The sequence below is a fragment of the Bombyx mori genome, chromosome 14, assembly GCF_030269925.1.
Source record: "Bombyx mori chromosome 14, ASM3026992v2".
Taxonomy (NCBI): Eukaryota; Metazoa; Arthropoda; class Insecta; order Lepidoptera; family Bombycidae; genus Bombyx; species Bombyx mori.
The window spans coordinates 12,793,011-12,814,033 of NC_085120.1; the positions used below are offsets into that span (position 1 = coordinate 12,793,011).

General features: G+C 38.2%; 1 protein-coding gene and 1 non-coding gene across 5 annotated transcripts in view; both read right to left on the reverse strand.

The window, feature by feature from the left end:
* Nucleotides 1–21,023, reverse strand: part of LOC101744498 (neurobeachin) — a 573,788-nt gene that overhangs the window by 283,964 nt on the left and 268,801 nt on the right. For 2 of the 4 annotated variants that reach the window (XM_062672222.1, XM_062672219.1), the window contains exons 14-35: nt 20,286–20,508; nt 20,061–20,203; nt 19,159–19,245; nt 18,518–18,621; nt 17,811–18,001; nt 16,976–17,127; nt 15,021–15,185; nt 13,288–14,905; nt 12,995–13,140; nt 12,567–12,731; nt 12,269–12,448; nt 11,462–11,560; nt 10,642–10,749; nt 9,432–9,582; nt 6,398–6,486; nt 5,722–5,895; nt 4,281–4,391; nt 3,999–4,107; nt 2,965–3,065; nt 2,081–2,288; nt 1,359–1,594; nt 500–642 (exon numbers count right to left, since the gene is read on the reverse strand). In XM_062672222.1, coding sequence (XP_062528206.1) covers nt 500–642; nt 1,359–1,594; nt 2,081–2,288; nt 2,965–3,065; nt 3,999–4,107; nt 4,281–4,391; nt 5,722–5,895; nt 6,398–6,486; nt 9,432–9,582; nt 10,642–10,749; nt 11,462–11,560; nt 12,269–12,448; nt 12,567–12,731; nt 12,995–13,140; nt 13,288–14,905; nt 15,021–15,185; nt 16,976–17,127; nt 17,811–18,001; nt 18,518–18,621; nt 19,159–19,245; nt 20,061–20,203; nt 20,286–20,508 — 4,703 coding nt within the window. The remainder of the gene's footprint in view (nt 1–499; nt 643–1,358; nt 1,595–2,080; nt 2,289–2,964; nt 3,066–3,998; nt 4,108–4,280; nt 4,392–5,721; nt 5,896–6,397; nt 6,487–9,431; nt 9,583–10,641; nt 10,750–11,461; nt 11,561–12,268; nt 12,449–12,566; nt 12,732–12,994; nt 13,141–13,287; nt 14,906–15,020; nt 15,186–16,975; nt 17,128–17,810; nt 18,002–18,517; nt 18,622–19,158; nt 19,246–20,060; nt 20,204–20,285; nt 20,509–21,023) is intronic. The other 2 variants (XM_062672220.1, XM_062672221.1) reach the window with 2 other exon arrangements.
* Mir2807c (microRNA mir-2807c) lies at nt 15,777–15,852 on the reverse strand. Its single transcript, NR_107323.1, has one exon. It is a non-coding gene; the product is annotated as a microRNA mir-2807c (primary transcript).

A 21,023-nucleotide genomic window follows, 5' to 3' on the forward strand; every position in this document is an offset into this window, starting at 1 on the left:
CCGTCAAAGATATAATTAATACGTGAAGCAAAAACATTGTACTCCTTTTTACGAAAATTGCGTGGGCGGAGGAGCATAAAATTTCCCACACTTATAGAGAATATAGAGAAGTACGAATATAGAGAGAATATAGAGAACACTATTTATATACCCTTTGTTTATTGTAAAACTTGACAAAAAAATCATAATGATGTTGAAACTTAAAATTTCAATTAATTATAGTCCATATTAATATTAATTTTAGACCACCACCACCACAAATAGGCATTTTTGCCTAAAATAGAAACTATTTTCTATTTTGTTCAGTAACTATATGATGTACCGCCTATTGTACAAACGTATCTGCTTGTTGACTGTTTTCTGATGTTAATTGTGTTTTGGTGTGCAATAAAGTATGTTCTCTCTCTCTCTCTCTATGATGCAGTTTAGTTACTAATATATTATAGGATATAATCAATTAAATAGATATGGCATATTTTAAAGCGCGGCATAGGCTTACCCGGCCTGGTGTGCTGCAGCGTGGCGGAGCTTGTCCAGCAGGCGGGCGGCGGCCGCGGTGTCTCTCCTCCTCGCCGCCGCGATCAGCCGCTCACAGGTCCGCTCCTCGTCAGCTCGCTCCGCGCTACTCGTGGCGCAAAGGCACTGAAGGTTGTTGAAATGAACAAAAGTCATTAGGATTTCATTTTTCTTTTTTTATTGTCTAGGTGAGTGGACGAGCTAACGCCCCACCTGGTGTTACGTGGTTACGGGAGCCAATAGACATCTACAACGTGAATACCGCCACCTACCTGAGATATGAGTTCTAAGGTCTCAGTTTTTACAGCACAACGGCTGCCGTACCTTCACACCGAAACGCATTACTGCTTCACAGCAGAAATAGGCAGGGTGCTGGTACCTACCCGTGCGGACTCACAAGAGGTCCTACTTGCAATTATGGAAATTATGATTTTGCGGGTTTGATTTTTATTACACGATGTTATTCCTTCACCATGGAAGTCAATCGAGAACATTTGTCAAGTATGTATTTCATTAGAAAAATTGGTACCCGCGCTTGCGGGATCCGAACCCCGTTGCATCGCTAGATGCAAAGGCACCGGACTTACAATTTTATGACCAGACAAAACAAAAAAACAATGTATGTACCTATTCATTTGTTATTTTAATTTCTATTAATTCAATATAAACGGATTATATATAATTACAATAATAAGTGTTAAAGATTAATCTAAACTAGACTTCCTGTATTAAATATTGACAGGCTCTTGTCTATCTTCATCGTCTTCATCGGTTGTGGTCACTGGCAATGCCAGGGGTACAGCCGCCACGGTACCAGAATAACATAGCACCAAGGAACTCACCTCAAAATCGGCGTGTTTCAAAACATCGTCAGCTCTCATTCTGTTGAGGATGAACTCAGCTTCGTTCGCAACGCGGACAATGTGGTCCCTCATGGCGTGGGACAGTAACCGTCCCTCGTTGATGAGCTCGATGAAGGCGAGGCCGGCGTGCTTCTGGAGGGAGTTCTGCCACTCTTGCGAGCAGAGCAACATCACGAGTTCCACTACCGAAGTGCTGGATTTAAATGTTTGGAGACCTGCGCCATATCACGTTATCTATCAAGTCAAGTAACCAAGAAATTTATCTTTCGATGTATTCAGCAGCTCCTTCTAAAGCTACTGGTGGTAGGACCTCTTGTGAGTCCGCGCGGGTAGGTACCACCGCCCTGCCTATTTCTGCCGTGAAGCAGTAATGCGTTTCGGTTTAATAGGTGGGGCAGCCGTTGCAACTATACTTGATACCTGAAAACTTATATCTCAAGGTGGGTGGCGCATTTACATTGTAGATGTCTATGGGATCCAGTAACCATTTAACACCAGGTGGGCTGTAAGCTCGTCCACCCATCTAAGCAATAAAAAAAAAGCTTGCCGTCGAATAGCATTACCAAAGCACCATAACTTACGGAGAAGACAACGAATGAAAACTAAATATTAAGAAACGTATTTTTAATGTTAACTGGTTAAAATATTTTTAGCAATTTAAAACAAGAGCATTTCAAACTACCATGCTTACAACAGTGTACCTTTACCCTCCATCAGGAGCTCCTGTCCGTGGCTTCCTACCAGGGTTTTAGAAAGGAAAGGAGCAAAATCTAGCATTATCTCTCTCAAAAGCGGACAGACAGGGCCCAGGGCTGTCTCAAGCTTGTGGGTCAGAGAGGCTTCCCGGGACACTCCGTCGGCGGACATCGAAGCGTTCATTGCATTTAGACCAGCCAGGGTCTCATTGTCCTGTAATAAACAAAAGGATAACGGGTAAGTTTTTAGTAACCATACAAGGGCGTGTATGATTTAAAAGCATCTTTCAATCCTTAATTAAATAAGGCATCATTATGAAATTGTAAAAAATCGGTTTTTTTTAATGGCTTAGATAGGTGGACGAGCCCACGGCCCACCTGGTGTTGAGTGGTTACCAGAGCCCAAAGACATCTACAACGTAAATGCCGCCACCCACCTTGAGCTATGGGTTCTAAAGCCTCACTTGTAACAGTACAACGGCTGCCCTGTCCTTCAAACCGAAACGCATTACTGCTTCACGGCAGAAATAGGCAGGGCGGTGGTACCTACCCGTGCGGACTCACAAGAGGTCCTACTACCAGTAATTACGCAAATTATAATTTTGCGGGTTTCATTTTTATTACACGATGTTATTCCTTCACCGTGGAAATCAATCGTGAACATTTGTTGAGTACGTATTTCATTAGAAAAATTGGTACCCGCCTGCGGGATTCGAACACCGGTGCATCGCTCAACACGAACGCACCGGACGTCTTATCCGTTAGGCCACGACGACTTCAAGAGTGTTTTGAAGTCATCGTCAGGAATCCATTTGCAGCTGATCCTATCATCCTAGCTGCAAGCTGTACTCCAAGCGCGGGGTCTGCGGAAGCTATGCTGCTCAACTTACCGGATGTAAATGCCGTTGTGCAGCCTGAAGGTTTCTGTTCTGTCGTTGTTGAATGTGGTGATGTGAATCTGTATTCCTCATATGAATTTGTTTGTCGATATCTGAATAGAAAATAAAAAAAATATAGAAATGAAATTTTCTAAAAAAAAATACGCTGACCCGGTGCCTGCTTTTCGTCAAAATTGAATACATTTATTTCGTTTTTGGAAAAATAGATCAGCGTATTTTTAGTACGTGACGAAGTTGCATGCATTTGATTTAATACTAAAATTATATATAATATATTATATCGATAAGCGAGTGAGTGAAGACTGTATAAATAATTTCTAGCAGCGTTACATGAATAGACTCGAGTATTTTAAAAAAAAGTGTAGAAATCTATTTCTTACGAAGTCTGCTAGCGTCGAATTAAAAATATAAATATATAATGTGATAATTTTTCAACAAGCATCCTCTCAGTAAAATAGAATAAATTTACCTATATTTTAATGATTTTTCAAGTTATACCTTAAGCTCTTTTTTCACTTCATTAAATTATTTAAATAGATTGTTTCCTATCTATAAAACAACATTGCTTTTAGATTAAAAAAAGACATCGCTTTCTAGAATCATAGAGAGCCATAGCCGTGTTTAAAGCAAATTTATTTATATCATTTTTTTTGTTGATACACAAAACAAATCACAATTATTAAAGTACATTAGATATTAGCTAAATCGTACAAATAGTACCAAAATCTAATCTGAATTGTAATCTAAATGATATATGCACTCATCAAACCCGTCTTAATTTAGATAGCGGGCGAACCTACAAATTGGATATTGAAAACAAAATTACAAATAAAAATTAAAAATTACAAATAAAATTACGAATTTCAGTTTAAAAAAAAAAGAAGTATCCACATAAGTAGACAACTACAATACGACCAATACAAACATATTAATAACTAGCCATTGTTAAATAATATATCCTTCACGCATCTGACAAATCCCCTGAGTCTAGGTTCCAAATCACACAAAGTTTATACAGCACCGACCTTCATGAATGTTCCCTTCGTGGTCTCTCGTTCTCCCAGTAATGGTGGCCGGACCCCTTTCACCCTCTTCATTCAAGTTGACATCGGTCCAAGATTCGTCATTACTGGCCTGTCGGAAAATTTTGAAAACATCATTTTTATTCTTTGTCACTCGATATATAGCAAGATCGAGCATCGTCTGAACACTTTGACGTTTTGATTACTATGCTATGCTATGCAGATGGTTGTCTAACAAAGCCCTTGTATAGTGAGATGATAGTTAGAAGAGCATTAGTTACTAACCGCGTGTTTGTTATCATCTAGAGCGATCTCGCTGGAGGTCTCAGGATCATTGTTAGTAGTCTCATTAGAGTTGAGATGAAACGAGCCGGCGTCTTCGATCGAATCCACGCTCTGGAGTAAGTCAAACTAGTGAAAATCTTTAATTTGAAAAATGTGATGCAGTGCAATTGATAACCGGAATTTTGGGACCTTTAAATATAATTCACGCGATTCAAGCCTTAATGTTCACAAATCTTGAATAATTTAAAGTTAAATTTAAGTTACGTATACAGAATTTTCAAAAAAATTAATACATATTCTGACGTATCTCAGTCTCAAACCTGTGTCTTCTTAAGCGAGATGAAAAACACATCATTGGTACATCAGCGCTTCGTCTGTGAGAACTTTTATGACTAATCAAGATGAGGATTCTATAATGAATTGTACCAGGGAATCATAGACAAAGAAGAGTTCGGAACAATTCTACTCCAAATAGTTCGTGTAGATAGTGACGCTAATTGATGTTAGGTGAAGTTTTCTAAAAGGTGAAAAGAAAGACATGCTTAAGGGTTCAGGTGAAGAAGCAAGCAAAGCTAAAACCGTGCCGGAGAACATAAATCACAAACTACAGGAGACGCGTTAGTAGCTAACAATAAAATAACATTTATCTGGTGTTTCCAAAAACATTCTTAATTTACCTACGCATATTTACATTTTGTCGAATTTCAAACATTGTGCTTCGTGTCGAAGTTTTTGTGTTAATTGTTAATTGTGTTGGATTTGTACATAGTTCGTGACGTGAGCGTTGCTGAGCATTAATCTTGTGTACAAAACGTTAATCACGTTATTGTTATAATGTTGTGGAAGCTCGTGTGTGTAAGTGTCGAAAATTCTGGAATAATGATTCTTCTGGTGAAACGTTGTCGTTTTAAAGAATAAAAAAAGAAGAATATTAAACTGTATTTGGTATTTAAATTCATAAATAACAAGTGTATTTCGCCAAAAGATACCAGGAGACCAGAAATGACTAAAAAGTGTACGAACTAAACTTTAACATTTTCACACAGTTTAATTTTATTACGACTTGTACAAACCAAATTGACCACTGACACCGTTATCCCGGACAACGTTTTGGACCTTGCAGTGGGATGCTTACAACAAGACAATAACATTCATTTAGTAACAGAAATCATTAATAAAGTACTCCACATTAAACTAAGTAAACATTTCATAATTAGTATATAAACATATATCAAGTAATCAATGCAGTCAAATTCTTCTCGGCCATTTTCTATTTCATAAGATATTTTGACGTTTCCATTGAAGTTGAATTTCTCTGCATCGATCAATACAAAGTACCACATCAAAAAAGGATCCCTGAAGAGCAGAGTCAGAAGGAGACGCATGAACTAATAGAAAAGGACAGAGCGCTTTTCGTTTCTCCGTTCGATCTTCGACTAACCTTTATTTTGGGCTGCGGTTTCACTCGGAGGCTCGACTTGAAAAGCGGTTCTTCCTTTTCTGGGGTGGGCGTCTCAGCCGGCTTACTCAGCTCGGGCTGTTCCGGAGACGGCGGCTTCAATTCTATGGCCGTTGTTTCTATTTTTGCCACAGCATCTTCCTTGGCTTCCGACTCCTTTATTTATTTTATTGTAACAGCAAAACAAGATACATGTAATAAAGCCTACACATCGAATCTTCCAGATTAATTGACACTGACGGTAAAGGAAAATGTACATACAGCAAATGAACTTGCGAAACCAAAAAAATATGGGATGAAATCGATCAATTCCACAGCAGAAGGGCGGTCGGGGACATGCATTAAAGCCTCTTAGCTAATTCATATTTGCTAACTTAAAATGAAACACAATTAAATATTCGACAACTACTCACGGACACATTCAATGCGCACGTTCATACAAAAGTCTAAAACGCAAATTCCATGCTAGAAATTCAATCTAAATTTACTGAAGTAAGTATCCTATTGTTTACATCCTAAATTTAGAAGATATAGATACATACGACAATGCAGATTTATAATATAAAGTTCCTAAGTAACAAACACAACTTTTACTGCGTCAACAACGATTGTAACATCATTCATCGGCATGACTTGTGACCGTCGGGTTTGACCTTACCTTCATCGATGGTGAATCTAATTCGTTTATTGTAGAATTGTTCTCGTCAACAACAATCATGGCGTATTCCACATCATCCCCGTTGTGTTCTAAAAGAAAACGCAATGTTATTTTTTTAAATATTCCTGACAAAAAAACTGGCAACATCGATGAAGCTAGCTCGATAAAGCGGATAGTTTTTGCTATAAAGAAGGTTTTTTTTTTCTATTTAATAACTATTAATAAATTTAGTACTGACATTCCGGATTTTAGTTTTCGTACAATATATAAGATTACAAAGTAAATATATCTATTTTTTGCAGAAATCCGAAACAATTAGGTACACTAAAAACTACTTATTTCAAAATTTGGAGTCATGCTACTCTCAAAATCTAAGTTTTAAAATTTATGACGCAACCGAATTCGAAAGAACACAAAATACAAGCGGTGCCTTAGCAGTGGTGTGTGTTATGTTTTGTTTAGATATCTACAGGGATCGGAGGAGGAAAGATTCGGAATGGTTCGAAAGTCTTCAGGAGACCGAGACTTAATTCGATGATAATTAATTAGTGATAGTACTTTATGACAAGGCGGTGTTAGGAAACAACGCCAGTAGCGTCCGCCTTACAAATGAGAGAGAGAGAGAGAATACACTTTATTGCACACCAAAACACAATTTACATTCAAAAACAATCAAAAAAAAATGAATTGCTTTTTGAAGAAAAGTATTGAGACTGTAATGTAATCTTTGTGGTCTCAACTCTGTGGTACGTTAGAACATGTTAGCAGTGCAGTGTTTCTCAACCTTTTTTTACCATGCCCCATTGTAATTTTTCTAAAATTTTTTTGCTCCCCATACATAGTGCTCCATATAAAAAAATTGATTTGTTCAGATAACATTAAATGATAGGTTTTATGAAGAAATCACTATGAAATTGTTATCAAATAACAGTAAGTAATATTTCAAAACATATAATAAAAAACTAAAATTCAAATTCAAAATAATTTTAATACAGATTCTGTATATTAATTTAGTGGGATTGCCCCCCTTAATTATCAAATTGCCCTTTTGTAGGGCGTGGACCCCGCTTTGGGAAACACCGGTCTAGTGTGAAATATGTTTAAACAAGTTTCGGTCTCCAATAGCAGGATTATTTTCATATTGGATGCGGGCGTGTTGTCACAGAGTCCCGGTGCGATGCGAACGCTTCGTCCAGGCCTTGTTACCTGCGTGTGTGCGGTGGTAACTAGCGATGCGTGAGTGTGCGTGCGTGTTATTGTTAACGTGTTGGCTGCAGTCGAGCTTGCAGTGCGAGTGTGGATGTCGGTGAGCGGGATGCCCACCCGGCAGGAACTGCGGGTACACGTGGTGCGACCACTGGGGGAACAGAGGCCTAGACCCTGGGGTTATAGGGCGAAGTCCAAGAAAAACGCCCAGAAGAGGCCGGATTTTGAAGGAAAACATGTATGTGTCAGTAAGGGATAGAGAGAAAGCGTAAATGTTTTTTTTGAAAGTGCGGTTTCATTTAAGCATATTGGTACCAGGATATCATAAACGAACAGAGGTATAGATGTCAAAATTTGTTAATGTGTGCGAGGCGCAAGTGTAGTACGATGTTCGGATCAATGAATTTGATCAGGTTTTACCAGTGTCCAATTCGTGACGCGTATATCAAGCGGCGTGAAAAAAAGGAGAAACGACACAATTCAGATATACAGATGTATCACATCACCTGCGATGTACCGTCACGCTCGTAATGTCATTGGCGCCCCTACTCGAACAAATTATTCAAGAATTTATAATGTTTTGCTAAAATACGACTTTAACATTACTAAGTGACTGTACATTCAAAAAAACATGTATTTAAAATATTTTCGTACAGCTAAACAATTGATATAACGATTTATATGTTTTCAAAAACTAGTGCATACAAGCATACGAAGAAGCCGAACTCAAATGACATCTCGAGGTAAACATTTATGAATAATTTATGAAGAAATTTCTTTTTTAAACTAATTAATCATTGTCATTAAATTACTTCCAACGTCTTAGTTCTTCATCTCAGTCGTCCAACACCACGAAAACCGTAATGTACATATAAGAAACGTCAGAAATAATTTAACTAAAATATTAAACGCGAATTTAAACCGTTTAATTGGTTTTAATTATGGCTACGACTCGCGAATGCCGAAGAAAATTCTAAAACATTAATGCTAATTATTGACAAATCAGACATTTCTATTTGAAAAATAAAATAAATAAATAAACTTGGCTTGGAGTGTAAATAGTGATTTAAAAAATCTAGTTCAATTGAAGTGATTTATGTGCTTTCACTACTATTTATTCTTCAGTAAAATATTCAGAATAATCAGCTAATAATTTTATAAGGTAACATGGTTTTTAAAGTAATCAAAATATGTAAAAATGATCATAACACTATGCGGGTGTAAAACATTCTAATGTTTCTATTTCAATATTTTGGATTGCAAACAAACATGATAATGAAAACTCGAAATATGTAAGGAATCTAAATACTATTACTACATATAATCGATATGAAACTAATTTGTTTCAAATTCGTAATATGTATTAATAAAATAAAAGTAGGTTTTTTTTTAAAGATTTAAGCAATTTAGTAACTTCATTATGCACGAAGCAGCCTAAAAACAATTTGTCTGTTAAAATTAGTGTCTCTCTCTTTAGTACAGAACTAGCTTTTGCCCGCGACTCCGTCCGCGTGGAATACTTAATTTGGCATGACGCTAAATTTTACCCGCCTCTCCAGTGGAAGCTCTCAAAAGGGATTAAAACCCCGATTTTGAAACATTCTTTATTAGTGCTCCGCTTACATTGGTCTTAGCGTGATGTTATATAGCTTATATAGCCTTCCTCAAGAAATGGGCTATCTAACATTGAAAGAATTTTTCAAATTGGACCACTAGTTCCTGAGATTAGCGCGTTCAAACAAACAAATTCTTCAGCTTTATAATATTAGTATAGATGATGAACATATCGCGATATTTATAATGTTAGCCCTCGTTTTAATTTTCCTACCGTGATGCTCGTGGGAGTGGTGCGGTCTTCTGGAACATTCCGGAGGCGCGTGGGCGGGCGGCTCCAAGATGTCGCGGTACTTCGAAACCATCAGTACCGAGATGAAATAAACGATGGCAAGCGACAAGAACTGCGCTTGTTTCGTCTCCTCCTGATACGTTTTAGAATTAATTGGTATTAATGTTCTTAAGACTGTGAAATTGGCGTGATGTATTCTAGCCTGCATTACTTCTAATCACGGAGAATATACGTTTTTTTTCCTACCTCTGCTGATAGCCTTGAGAGACTAGTTCAACGTAACTTAACGTTAACTAGTGGGTGAGCTCACGGGCTCAAACCGGAGTGTTGCTAACACTGGCCCTAGCAAGAGCAGTGCTTTGCAGAATCTACCACCGGATCGGAAAAGCGACCCACTGAGAAGATCCGGAGAGAAACTCAGTGGGCTGTGTCTATGGGTTAATTCGTTCGTCGTAAGCGACTGATTCGACGAGGACGGTGACCGGTGCCTAAAAGCACCGTTAATGGATCGGGAGGATCCGTAATGACGTGCTTTGGGCGACGTCGACTGTTTACCATTCGGTCTACAGAATCGGGTATGTAATTTCCAGCGGCTACGACAAGAGGGTTCTCATGTCGTGCCGCCTTTTCGAAGTGGAATATACGTAAGCAGTACTATCTCAGTGTATTAAAAAGTTTCCGCTGAAAAGGAGCCAATTAAAGTGATACCATTGTAGCAAGTGGAAGGATTTTAAAAATACTTCACTCTGTTCAAAACTGCTATCTATATTCATTACATTTCCACTTCCTACACTAGCGCTATTTCGGTGAGTCTTCAAACAATAACTTTCTGTTTACAGGTAGACACTTTTTCAATTGCTCCCTTATATAAGATGGTGCTCCTTAGCTCTACACTACATACTTCTGATCTATTCTTAATTACATCTCCCTGGGGTAGGTTGCGCGAAAATTTCAATCAGTATCCTCTGAGGCAAAAATGTTTTTTTTTTTAAATAAAAATCATAATAATTCTACCGAATCAGATCAAAGAGATCTTAGCGCCAAAAGTACTTCATGTTTGAACTATTACCATGTCATTTTATTTATGTCATATGTCAATCGCAAAACCAATTTACTTATGTAGGTAGATGCTTTATTTAATTTATGCGCAAAATTTAATGACTGTTAGACCATATGGGTCGTAGCTACTTACAACATCCCTGTAGATAACAGCTCGAAGTCGATTGACGTCCATGTCCTGCAGAAGCCTTTCCGGATCTTTGACGGGGCTGGAGGCGTCCGCAAGACTCGCCACGACGCTCTACACATATCAATTCACTTTGAGACTTTTTTTATAACACCTAGACTAGGATGGCAGCTGGTATGCAATTGAAAAATCATCTCACTTCTAAAGATCCTACACTTAAACAACAATATCAACAAAGATCATCAGGCTTTGACAGAAGATGTTCGACTTTATATAAAAGAAAATGTAAGGCAATAATGCAAACAAGAAACAAATGAAACATTGAAAAATTCACAAAAAGTTACCAAACAGATGATCATGGACACAACGAATTGTGGTACTTAAATTTTCGATATTAAATACATAATTACTTCGGGCTACAAAACTTTATGTTAACCACATTTCACTTCTTCATATCGAAATATCTATTTCGTTCATAGTAAGAAAAAAACATGCAAAAAATTGTGTCTTGTTACAATTTTAAGAAAAAAAATTGGATATATTTACATGCATACATAATGAGTGTGTGTAGCAATTATTAATATTATAACTGTGTGATTATTTTTCATGTTACACTCAGGTGCACTGTGCGCGATATTGGAACAATCTGTGCACCGTGAAAACATATTAATTACAACTTAATTTACTCGAAAACGCGGTAAAAATATATGCAAATCCACTGAAAATACCAGGATAACATAAACGTCAAGAGGTATTTAAGCGGTAGGAACAAATTTGAAATTTTGGAGGAACAATTTTGAATAAAATTCCCGGTCATTTCGTTTACCTTCGGCGAGGGCGAGTCTCCGGCACGTGCAGCCCTGGCGGCGGCGTACCGCTGGCGCTCCTTGCACTCGAGGCAATTGCGCACCGCACACGTGCACACCTACACACACACACACGCGCGCGTACTAGCGGCTACTGCGTCGAAACGCAGCTACGCTAACACTAGAAAGTACTAGGAGGCTATGAAGTATTAGGAGCATAAAAATAAAATTTACTTCTAAACTTTATTCTAGATACTTTTTAGTATAGAAACATTGTTTCAAAAACTACTAATTGAAATAAACTACTATTACTTATGATAAAAGGTATGCAATAGTTTCGTTTTAATAGAGAGAAATAATACAGAAAATACAATTAAACGGCTTTCTATTTACCTATAATAGTAAAATAAATTGTTTCAAATCGTCATGTTTCTTGAAATATTTTGTAATTGCGACAAATAAATCGGTTGATGTGAAAAAATTATATTTTAGGAATAAAAACTGTCTAATGTAAACGGTAACTATTCAAATACTTTAGGTAAAAGAAGAAAAACTAATCTTTTATACTCTTCTAAATTTCTGCTAACCTGGTATAGATTACAAAAATCAACAGATAAGAAAAACATTTAATGAATGTTTTTCTAATGTTATTTTTAATTTAAATTGAAAATGGTGAATTGGCTGACTATCATTTTTAATTTATTAAACAATAAGTTAGTTTTTTTTTTTTCATTTAATTTTTTTTCGTTCTTATTTATTTCATTAGGGCCATTTGGGAGTAGAAGAGTACAAAAGACGATTATCTTTATTTTCTATTGTCTACTCACAAGTCGGAGACACTGCCTCAGGATACCGCCACTGGACATATTCTTCTCAGCCTCCAGCTCGGCAAAGTTAAGGGCGCTTGCAAATATCAAAACGTCCGCCATGCTGACCAGTCGCTGTAGAAAGGTCACAGCCACCTCCACCGGCATACCCTGGGTCGGTTCGATGACATCGAGCTCGTTCTGAAGTATTAGTGGAATTGTCAGTTACCAGAACACATCGTCCGAGCGAGACCTTCAGGTATAAATACGAGTGGAATGGCGTCACAAACTCAGCTGTCAATGAGTTAAGTGTACTTACATTGGGTGACGTGGCCGACGCTAGGAGCGGCAGGAGCCCTCCACAAGCGATGATCAGATTGTCGGCCAACTGACTGATCAGGTGTACGGTATTCACGACAAAGATGGCGTTCTCGCTGCTATTGACGAAGTCTATGACAGATTTAGTGGAATGACTTCGCCAAACCTGAAAAAAGAACGTGGACTGGACTGTATAGATATCATCGCGGGAAGCTCTCTCCTGCTCACGTCTGCCGTTGTGCAATATAGTTAGTGAGACAATGATCTCATGTCTTAAGGTGAGTGACCGCATGTTCGTTGTGGTCTATGTTTTGATAATTCATTACGGTCAAAGAAGTAGAAAGAAAAATGAATAATAATAAAAATTTCTTCGGATAACTATCGAAAAGTAACAGGGCATAATATTCTAGAGGAGATATTCCAAATTACCTGAATATCAGTTTCCAATGAGAATAACACATCCGACAGCAGCCTCTGGTGGATGTAGGACCAGCGGAACTCGGGGATGCGGAACGGGGGGCGAGTGGGTCCCGGGGAGAACATAGGTCTGGAGCATTTCGATGGACGTTTCGATTCTGAAATTTAATTCAAAATTAAAACTAAATAAAATTGTACAAACCGTAATTCGTTACAAACTGTACTGTTCTAAAGTTAATCTCCATGAAATAACTTCACGCGTTTAAAAATCATTATAATTTATATGAAAACTGTGCTGTACTCACCAAAATGATTAGAGTCCACTTGTGTACTAGTGGACGCACTTCGAGGCCTTTTGGGTGATGATGACGTGTTGGTACCGTGCGAGGCCACACCCTCACCTCTAGCACTATCCTGCTTACTCTCGCTGTCTTCGGGTAAACTGACCCGTCTTTTTTCTCTCTCACCCTCTCTACCTCTATCTTCATCGGTTTCTTGTTCTTTCTTGTTCGCTAAAGATATGTTTTCACTGATAGTCGAGATTGGTGGAATTTCCGTCGTTTTCTGTTGCTCTGGTTCTTCAGTATCGGCATTTTCAATTTCAATGTTCATATTTTCTTCAGGAATCTTTTCAGAATCTTCTTCAACCTCAAGTTTTTCAGCATCCTCTTCTCTGGGACTAACCAAGAATTCACCGTCTAGTGGCAAAACGTTCCCTTCGTGAGGATGATCCGAGGGTAACACCCTTTGCGGGCTATTCTCTTCGGATGGTTCAGTATTCTCAGCGCCCTTAGCCAATGCAGATTCTACAATATCCATAACGATTTCATTAGCTATAGACTCAGCAGCTTGTTTCTCGCTAACGATTTCTTCGATTTCTTGATCGAAGTCATCGCGACCGTTTGGCGTGTTACCTTCGGATTGCAATCCGCCGGATATCGCACCAGAGTCGGTGTCGTCGTCAGCTTTCAGCCTAACGGTCTCCAGCGCCACACTGAGTACGTCATTGACAATGTTTACAGCGACGTGCCTCGGATCGTCGATACCGTCTGTTGGTTCATCTAAAACTTCAACTTTTTCCTCAACTTCCTTTGGGCTGGTGGCTTCGCTAGGGGTTAAGTATAGTTCGGATGGATCTGAAAGCTCAGATTCTCTCTCAGTAACGATATTTAAGTCCGCTACTCTCTCGGGACTAGCTGTTTCACTCACAGATAAACTTGACGGTATTCCCTCACTCTTATCTGTGTTGTCATCTTTAGATACGGTGTCGCCTACATCTCTGACTGGAATATAATCTAAACTTCCTTGTCGGTTGAGTTTTTCGGGTTTCTCTAACGTCCCTAATCCAGATTCAGTGCCCAAAATAGTATCTTCACTTATAATAGATTCTACTAATTCGTTACTGGACTGTATAGCAGGGTTGAAGATTGTCTGTTCATTCTCAGACTCGGCTTCATCGATTGCGTGTTCGACTTCAGAGTCGCGGATCACAGCATCACAGCCATCGGCGGAGGGCACTGCGGCTTCAACAGTTTTAACGGGACTATGCACTTTACACACTTCACTATAAACGACTTGTGTAGTCCGATCGGATTCTTCCTCACTTTTATCACTTTCTGCTTTAACTGTGGTACAATTGCACGATTCGACTTCTCGCAACGAGAGCCCTTTTCCGATTTCGGTCTGCGCGCCGTGATTGAGCACATTCTGCTTCCTGATGGACGCGGGAGAGCTGTCCATGCTGTCGTCTGTGTCCGGGATGACGCGTGGGGTGTGCTGGGTGTCGGCGTGCCTGTCCCAGCCGGATATAGTGGAGATGGGTCGTTGTTGTCTCTCGGCTGGGTCTGTGATGTTGTCAGCTCGTCTTTGCTCGTAATGTTCATACATTTGTGCGAATTGCAACTTGAATTCTTCGTACGAAACCTGCCGCAAGAAATACCCGTTGAAAAAATTTGTATCCATTTGAAAATAAAATAAAGTAAAATCTACACCGTACTTTAAGTATGTACTAAAATAAGTTAAGTCTTTCTTTCTTAACCTTTGAATGCACAATGGCTAATGTGTCCACCCATACTCTCCAGCCTCCGTATTCATGTTTGATGGCGTGATGAAGAAGCATCCGGAACAGCGAGTAGACCATGTCAGAGATTTTCTGTTCCTCGGCGTTCTTTGGGTGGATATAAGCCATCGCTATGAGCCATTCCTGGAATAAGTATTTTTATATTATGAACTTTAATGTGTTCTTGTACCTGTAGTTTAAGTACATAGTCTATGAGTTTTTTCATTAAATATATATTTACTAACTTTACAAGAGAATTTACTACCGGTTTGTAGAGAAAAAAAAAAAATCAAAGGGAAACAGTATTTTTTTCGGAATTAAATAGCATAATATGGTCTCGGTAGCCCTAGCAACTTTTCAAACAAATAATTAAAACTACTTTTACAGTCTTAATCTCCCCATTTATCATCTTCGACGTTTCCCATACTTAGCCTAGTATATAGGTGTTGTAAAGAAACGTAAATATGTCAAGATATCATTTTTTTACTAAATCAGAGAGTGGAAAAATTGAAAACCTCGAAAATAATAAAACGCTAGTTTATACCGTATAAATAGTTTCCTTTAAGTCTCCGACTTATGAAAACCAAAGATAATAAATACCTTAATATTTCAAAAGAATTAAATGTGATTTACAATTATATTAAAAACGAGTACATATTATGTGGTTATATATCTTCATTTTCGTGGGTGATTCCTGAGGAGCCGCGACCAGTACCCATCTCGTCGTTATTCGGCACAACAAAACGTCAACAATGCGAAATATGACACGTGTAAACATGTCATATTTGTCGCATCGTCGTACGTCTGGTTAGCCGCGCCGATCGCACCGCATTGTTCAGGCTGCAATTTCAGATTCCATCTTCTCTGTTTTCTTGTTAAGCTATTGTGTGTTAGTTGTCGTATGTGACAATTGTAATGGGTAGGCGACGGTTTGACAGTGTTTGGGATTGCTGATGTCCATGAGTGCAGGCAACCACTTATGCGGAATTTACATTACGAAAATAGTGTCATGCATGTTGAACTCAGTTTCACGTAAGTAGTTTCGATAGAGGTATGCGAAATTAATTTCGTAAAAAAATTAGTGTTGCGAAATCCACAATATCGCAGTAACCATGGCGCCATCAAAGCTATATTTTTCTATATTCAATGTAGCTATAGAAATGCTTATATGTATAAACTTTAAAAAAGACTATAAAAAAAAAGACGTTGATAGATTCGAGGATGGCAATAAGGCATTTAGGTGCAACGAAGTTAGCCTCTGAATTAGAAGATCCTGAGAGCTATAAAAACTATTTTCGAATGAGTGAAGATAACTTAATTTTTTTACTGTAGGTGTTTCGAGTCTAGAGACACTCTTATCGTTGACATGAGAGCGAAGCCGCGTTCGCGACACTAGTTCGCGTCGCGTCTACACTATGAAATTAGTTGCATGACACTAATTTCACCAAAAAATCGCGCAGGGCACGAAACTTATTTGCATTTATGAAATTAATGCATGCATTACGAAAATATCAAATTACACGTGAAACTGTTGGTAAAACTAATGTCACGAAATTAATTTCATGACACTAATTTCGTAATGTAAATTCGCCCTTACAATCAGATAGGCTGTGAGCTTGTTTGTCTGCAATGGTCATTAGAAATCCTAATCACTACATAGTATAAAACAAAGTCGCTTTCTCTGTCCCTATATCCCTATGTATGCTTAAATCTTTAAAACTACGCAACGGATTTTGATGCGGTTTTTTTAATAGATAGAGTGATTGAAGAGGAAGGTTTATATTATAATAAAATTCATTAAATAGTGGAGCATTCAATAATAAATTAGTTTCCGAAGCGAACAATGATTCCATTAGCAAAGAAGAATATGATAATAAATGTAAATTTAAGATCGTCCACCAGGAGCTCATAAGCTAAGAGAGGTGTGTCCGCACCTGCCATACGGACATCTGCAGCACGGTGCGTCGGTTCTCGCGGTTGTTGCTGCACAGCAGGGTCATGTCCGACAAGAACAGCTTCTTCACTTCCAGCAGCTGTTCCGTTTGCTTCGACTGCCTTATCAGCGTGGCCACCACCTTCAGGATCACTGCAAGCGAAAATATATGCCTTATACTTTAAGGTTTACTGGTGGTAGGACCTCTTGTGAGTCCGCACGGGTAGATACCACCACGATGCCTATTTCTGCCGTGAAGCAGTAATGCGTTTTGGTTTGAAGGGTGGGGCAGCCGTTGTAACTACTGAGATCTTACATCCTATATATCAAGGTGGGTGGCGCATTAACGTTGTAGATGTCTATGGCCTCCAGTAACCACTTAACACCAGGTGGGCTGTCGTCCACCCATCTAAGCAATAAAAAAATATAAAAAAATAACCACACAATTCTTCAAATCAAATCAAATCAAAACAAAATTTATTCAACATAAAACAAAGTACATACTTGTTGAACATCAAAAAAACTACCGCCAATTCACAAAAACCAGCCTCCGTCCTGAGAAGATCTGGCAAGAAACTCAGCGGGATGTCTTTTTTTTTTAAATATTAGATATATTTTTTTAATATTAGTTTTTTTTTTTTCAATCATTTTTACAATGAGTATTATAACGTAACAATTATTACAATATTGAAATGCCCAGAGCGAGCAACTCATTCCCACTTTGTGCAATCTTCTAGATAATCATTGACTTTATAGTAAGCTATTGCACAGGTGTTCTTTAATATTTGTATATTCCCATTGTTATTTATTCGTGCAGTCAATCAAAAGATGCTCACTAGGATTTTCGAGTCTGAAGTGTGGCTGCGGCTCCGGGTGGCTGGTGTACAGTATCTGCTGCCCGACGTGCTCCGTGAGGAGTTCGTACAGGGCGTTGTAGACGGGCAGGGCCAGTCCCTCGCCGCTCGCCCCCAGTCTGGTTGCCAGCAACGTGTACAGGTTGTGTGGCGACATTACGTCGTATTTGCGTCTGCGAACAATTCGAGATGAAGCAGTTTTAGGCGTCAAATTATATTTGACTATTGTTTCTTTTGCCCGCGACTTTGTCCGCGTGGAATAGTTACTTTGGCGTAACGCTAAAGTTTACCCGCCTCTTCATTTACGTAGAAAGTGAAAATATTTTTGAATAATAGCAGTAGTCAGCAGTTCCTGAGATTAGCGCGTTAAAACAAACTCCTCAGATTTATAATAACTGAAGCCCTCGCTTTGTTACTACATTAATCATGAAAATAAGAAAAAAGAAATAGTACTTAACAGTTCAAGTAAATTCTGCTAAATTGTTACTGATCGAGTGTAAATCTATGTTTTATTTTGCATGGTTACAATATTTTTTATCTAGTTAGTTTAGGTGGAAAAAGTCTTTTTGGAGGGCGTTCGTGAGTATGTATTTAGTATGTGTTCCCTCCAAAAGAAGGGTAGTTTTGTCTGCGGGATTTGCACATCGTTCGATCAGTTCAGATATTCGTTATGAGAGTTCTCAACTTACTTGTGCGTGCTTCTGCTCAGAAAGAAACCGAGAAGTTTTAGCGCCTGTAACCTTATTAATTGACTTTCTGACGCCAACAGCTTGAATATTGTCCTTATTCCGCCCTGGAAACATCGAGAACACGTTTCAAAATAAACTAAAAAAACCTTCTAATGAGTCTAATGGCAATTTCGCGGAGTATCTTCAAATAGGTTACTCTGAAAATTTCATCTTCTTCATTGTTCCTTGAAAGTCCTGCAGCCCTACGCACCTGGTTAATTAATGATCGGTATACTAATTTTACTAAAAAATATACTTCCTGACTGACTAATTTTACTAATAACTAGATTTACATTTTTGTATGTACATGCATGTGACTAGGAGATGTATGGAAATGGTAGTGCAAGGTAGAGGGGGAAGAGGTCGACCGAAAAAGACTTGGATGGAGTGTGTGACGATAAGAGAGAGAGAGAGAGAGAGGAGTGACTGTTGAGATGACGGCTGATAGAAGAGAATGGAAAAGGAAAATTAGCTGTGCCGACCCCACCTAGTGGGATAAGGTGGAGAAAAAGAAGAACTAGGTACATTTTTACCAAAACACATTTGGTTCGATGGTAGTTGATCTTTCATATATATTATTTAAGGTATTAATAAATGCTTACTTTCGCGTCAAAAGCAGGTACCATGGAGCTGGGGTGCTCGGACATTAATGAGATCAACATCTGCAGAACATCATGCAAGTTTTCATCCTGAAAAATAACATTTTTGTTTTATTCGGTTAAGTGGTTGGCACTTTTGACTACTTGCAGGATAAGGTTTGATTCCCGGTCCGGAATTTTTTCTAGATGAACCGATTTTGATGATTCTTTTTTCATTTGTAAGCTAATGCTTCTCATGTGGTCCCTTTTCATTATATTCAATATATTTTATTATTAACATTGTCAAGATCTGATGAGTATTTTTTGAGTTATCCTTAGTAGTAGTACATGTTTAATTGAATGAATTGGAACATAGCATATATTCTCGTTTTATTTTGATGATATCGGTTAAAATTTTTGTATTAGTAATATAAAATTTAAAGGACTACTTGTTACAAATAGAGGATATAAAGGTTTTCCAATTAATTTCAAACATTTTTTAAAGAGTTTTTGTATAATTTAGTATTTTCGTGGCCATTATGGGCAGAATACTGGTCGGTTACTTCATAAAACGCAATTTAATCATATTTTTTACACACAAAATATTATTCCTAGTGTCTTGTGATCAGAAAACAGAATTTTTAAAAGGTTTTTAAAAAAGAAAGAAGAGCCAAGTACATTATAAGGCACGAGACCCACACGGTCATTTGGCTCCAAACTAGATTTCTCTCAATTTATTCGTCACACGAATGTTTGCCCGATCTGGGAATCAACCCTACAACCCTCGGCTCGGCAAAAGGCGCTAACTACTGCTTTACCAAGTCCATATAATATGCTTGTAAATATTATTAATTTAACTACTCATTTTTAAATGATTGATGATGCCTTTTTCATATTTTCATCAAAAATGTACCAGGGGAACATACCTCGTGCATGGTAGTTAGATAGTTGAGTATAGATTGCAGTTCGTCCTCCTTGACGCCATTCCCGATCATGATCAGTTGTTTCAAAAACAACAAAATGTACGCTCGGATTGTTAATATATCTTTGTGAGCTGGTCGAGGACCATCTGAAATAAAAAAAAAACGTAAAATTTTGCAACGCCAATCATTTCAAATCTGAAAAAAAACAGTAACAAAATTCGTATTTACCGAGTCCTTTGGGTGCGATTCCACTTTTGGCCCTCGGGTTCACGACCCAGTAGTAGAACTTCAGCGTGTGAACAGTCTGCAAGACCGTGCTCACTCTTCTGACGCTTCCGTATATGTGGGCGTCAGCGAGGAAATCCGTCGCCAAGTAGCAGTAAAGCCTGGCCTGTACTGCAGCAGGAGTGTGGATCCACAGCGCGGGGTTGAACAATATGTGGTCCAGGAGCTGCCACGTCAGAAAAGTTTGGCAGAAAGACTGCGATTAACATAGACTTTATACTGTTCGATGGTCGATAGCGATATGCTCTCTTGCTCTATGCGATCCTAGTGCGTTATATCATATTTATTGAATATATTAAGTGAAATTTTAATCTAAACGGCGATGGATTTATTGTAATTTCATTTTGGAGTCATTTTATGCATCTATTTGTGTGATCTACGGAAAGTGTAAAATTTAATAAAGTGTTTATTGCTTCTAATGTGCCATTTCCTCCGCAATATTTCCACATAAAAATCTGTTTTGCCTTCGAGTAAATTATACTTGTAAATTGCTAAAACGATAAAGCATTTTGTAATAAAACCAGGGGTTCATAAACAGAGGATTGTAATCGTAAAGAACGAGTGTAGATAACAGAGCGTGAAATATGGGGATTAGGGAGACGAACGAATGCTAAAAAGGTTTCACAAAATCCACACGCGACTGCTATAAAATAAATTTGTATTAAAACGTTACGATAATAA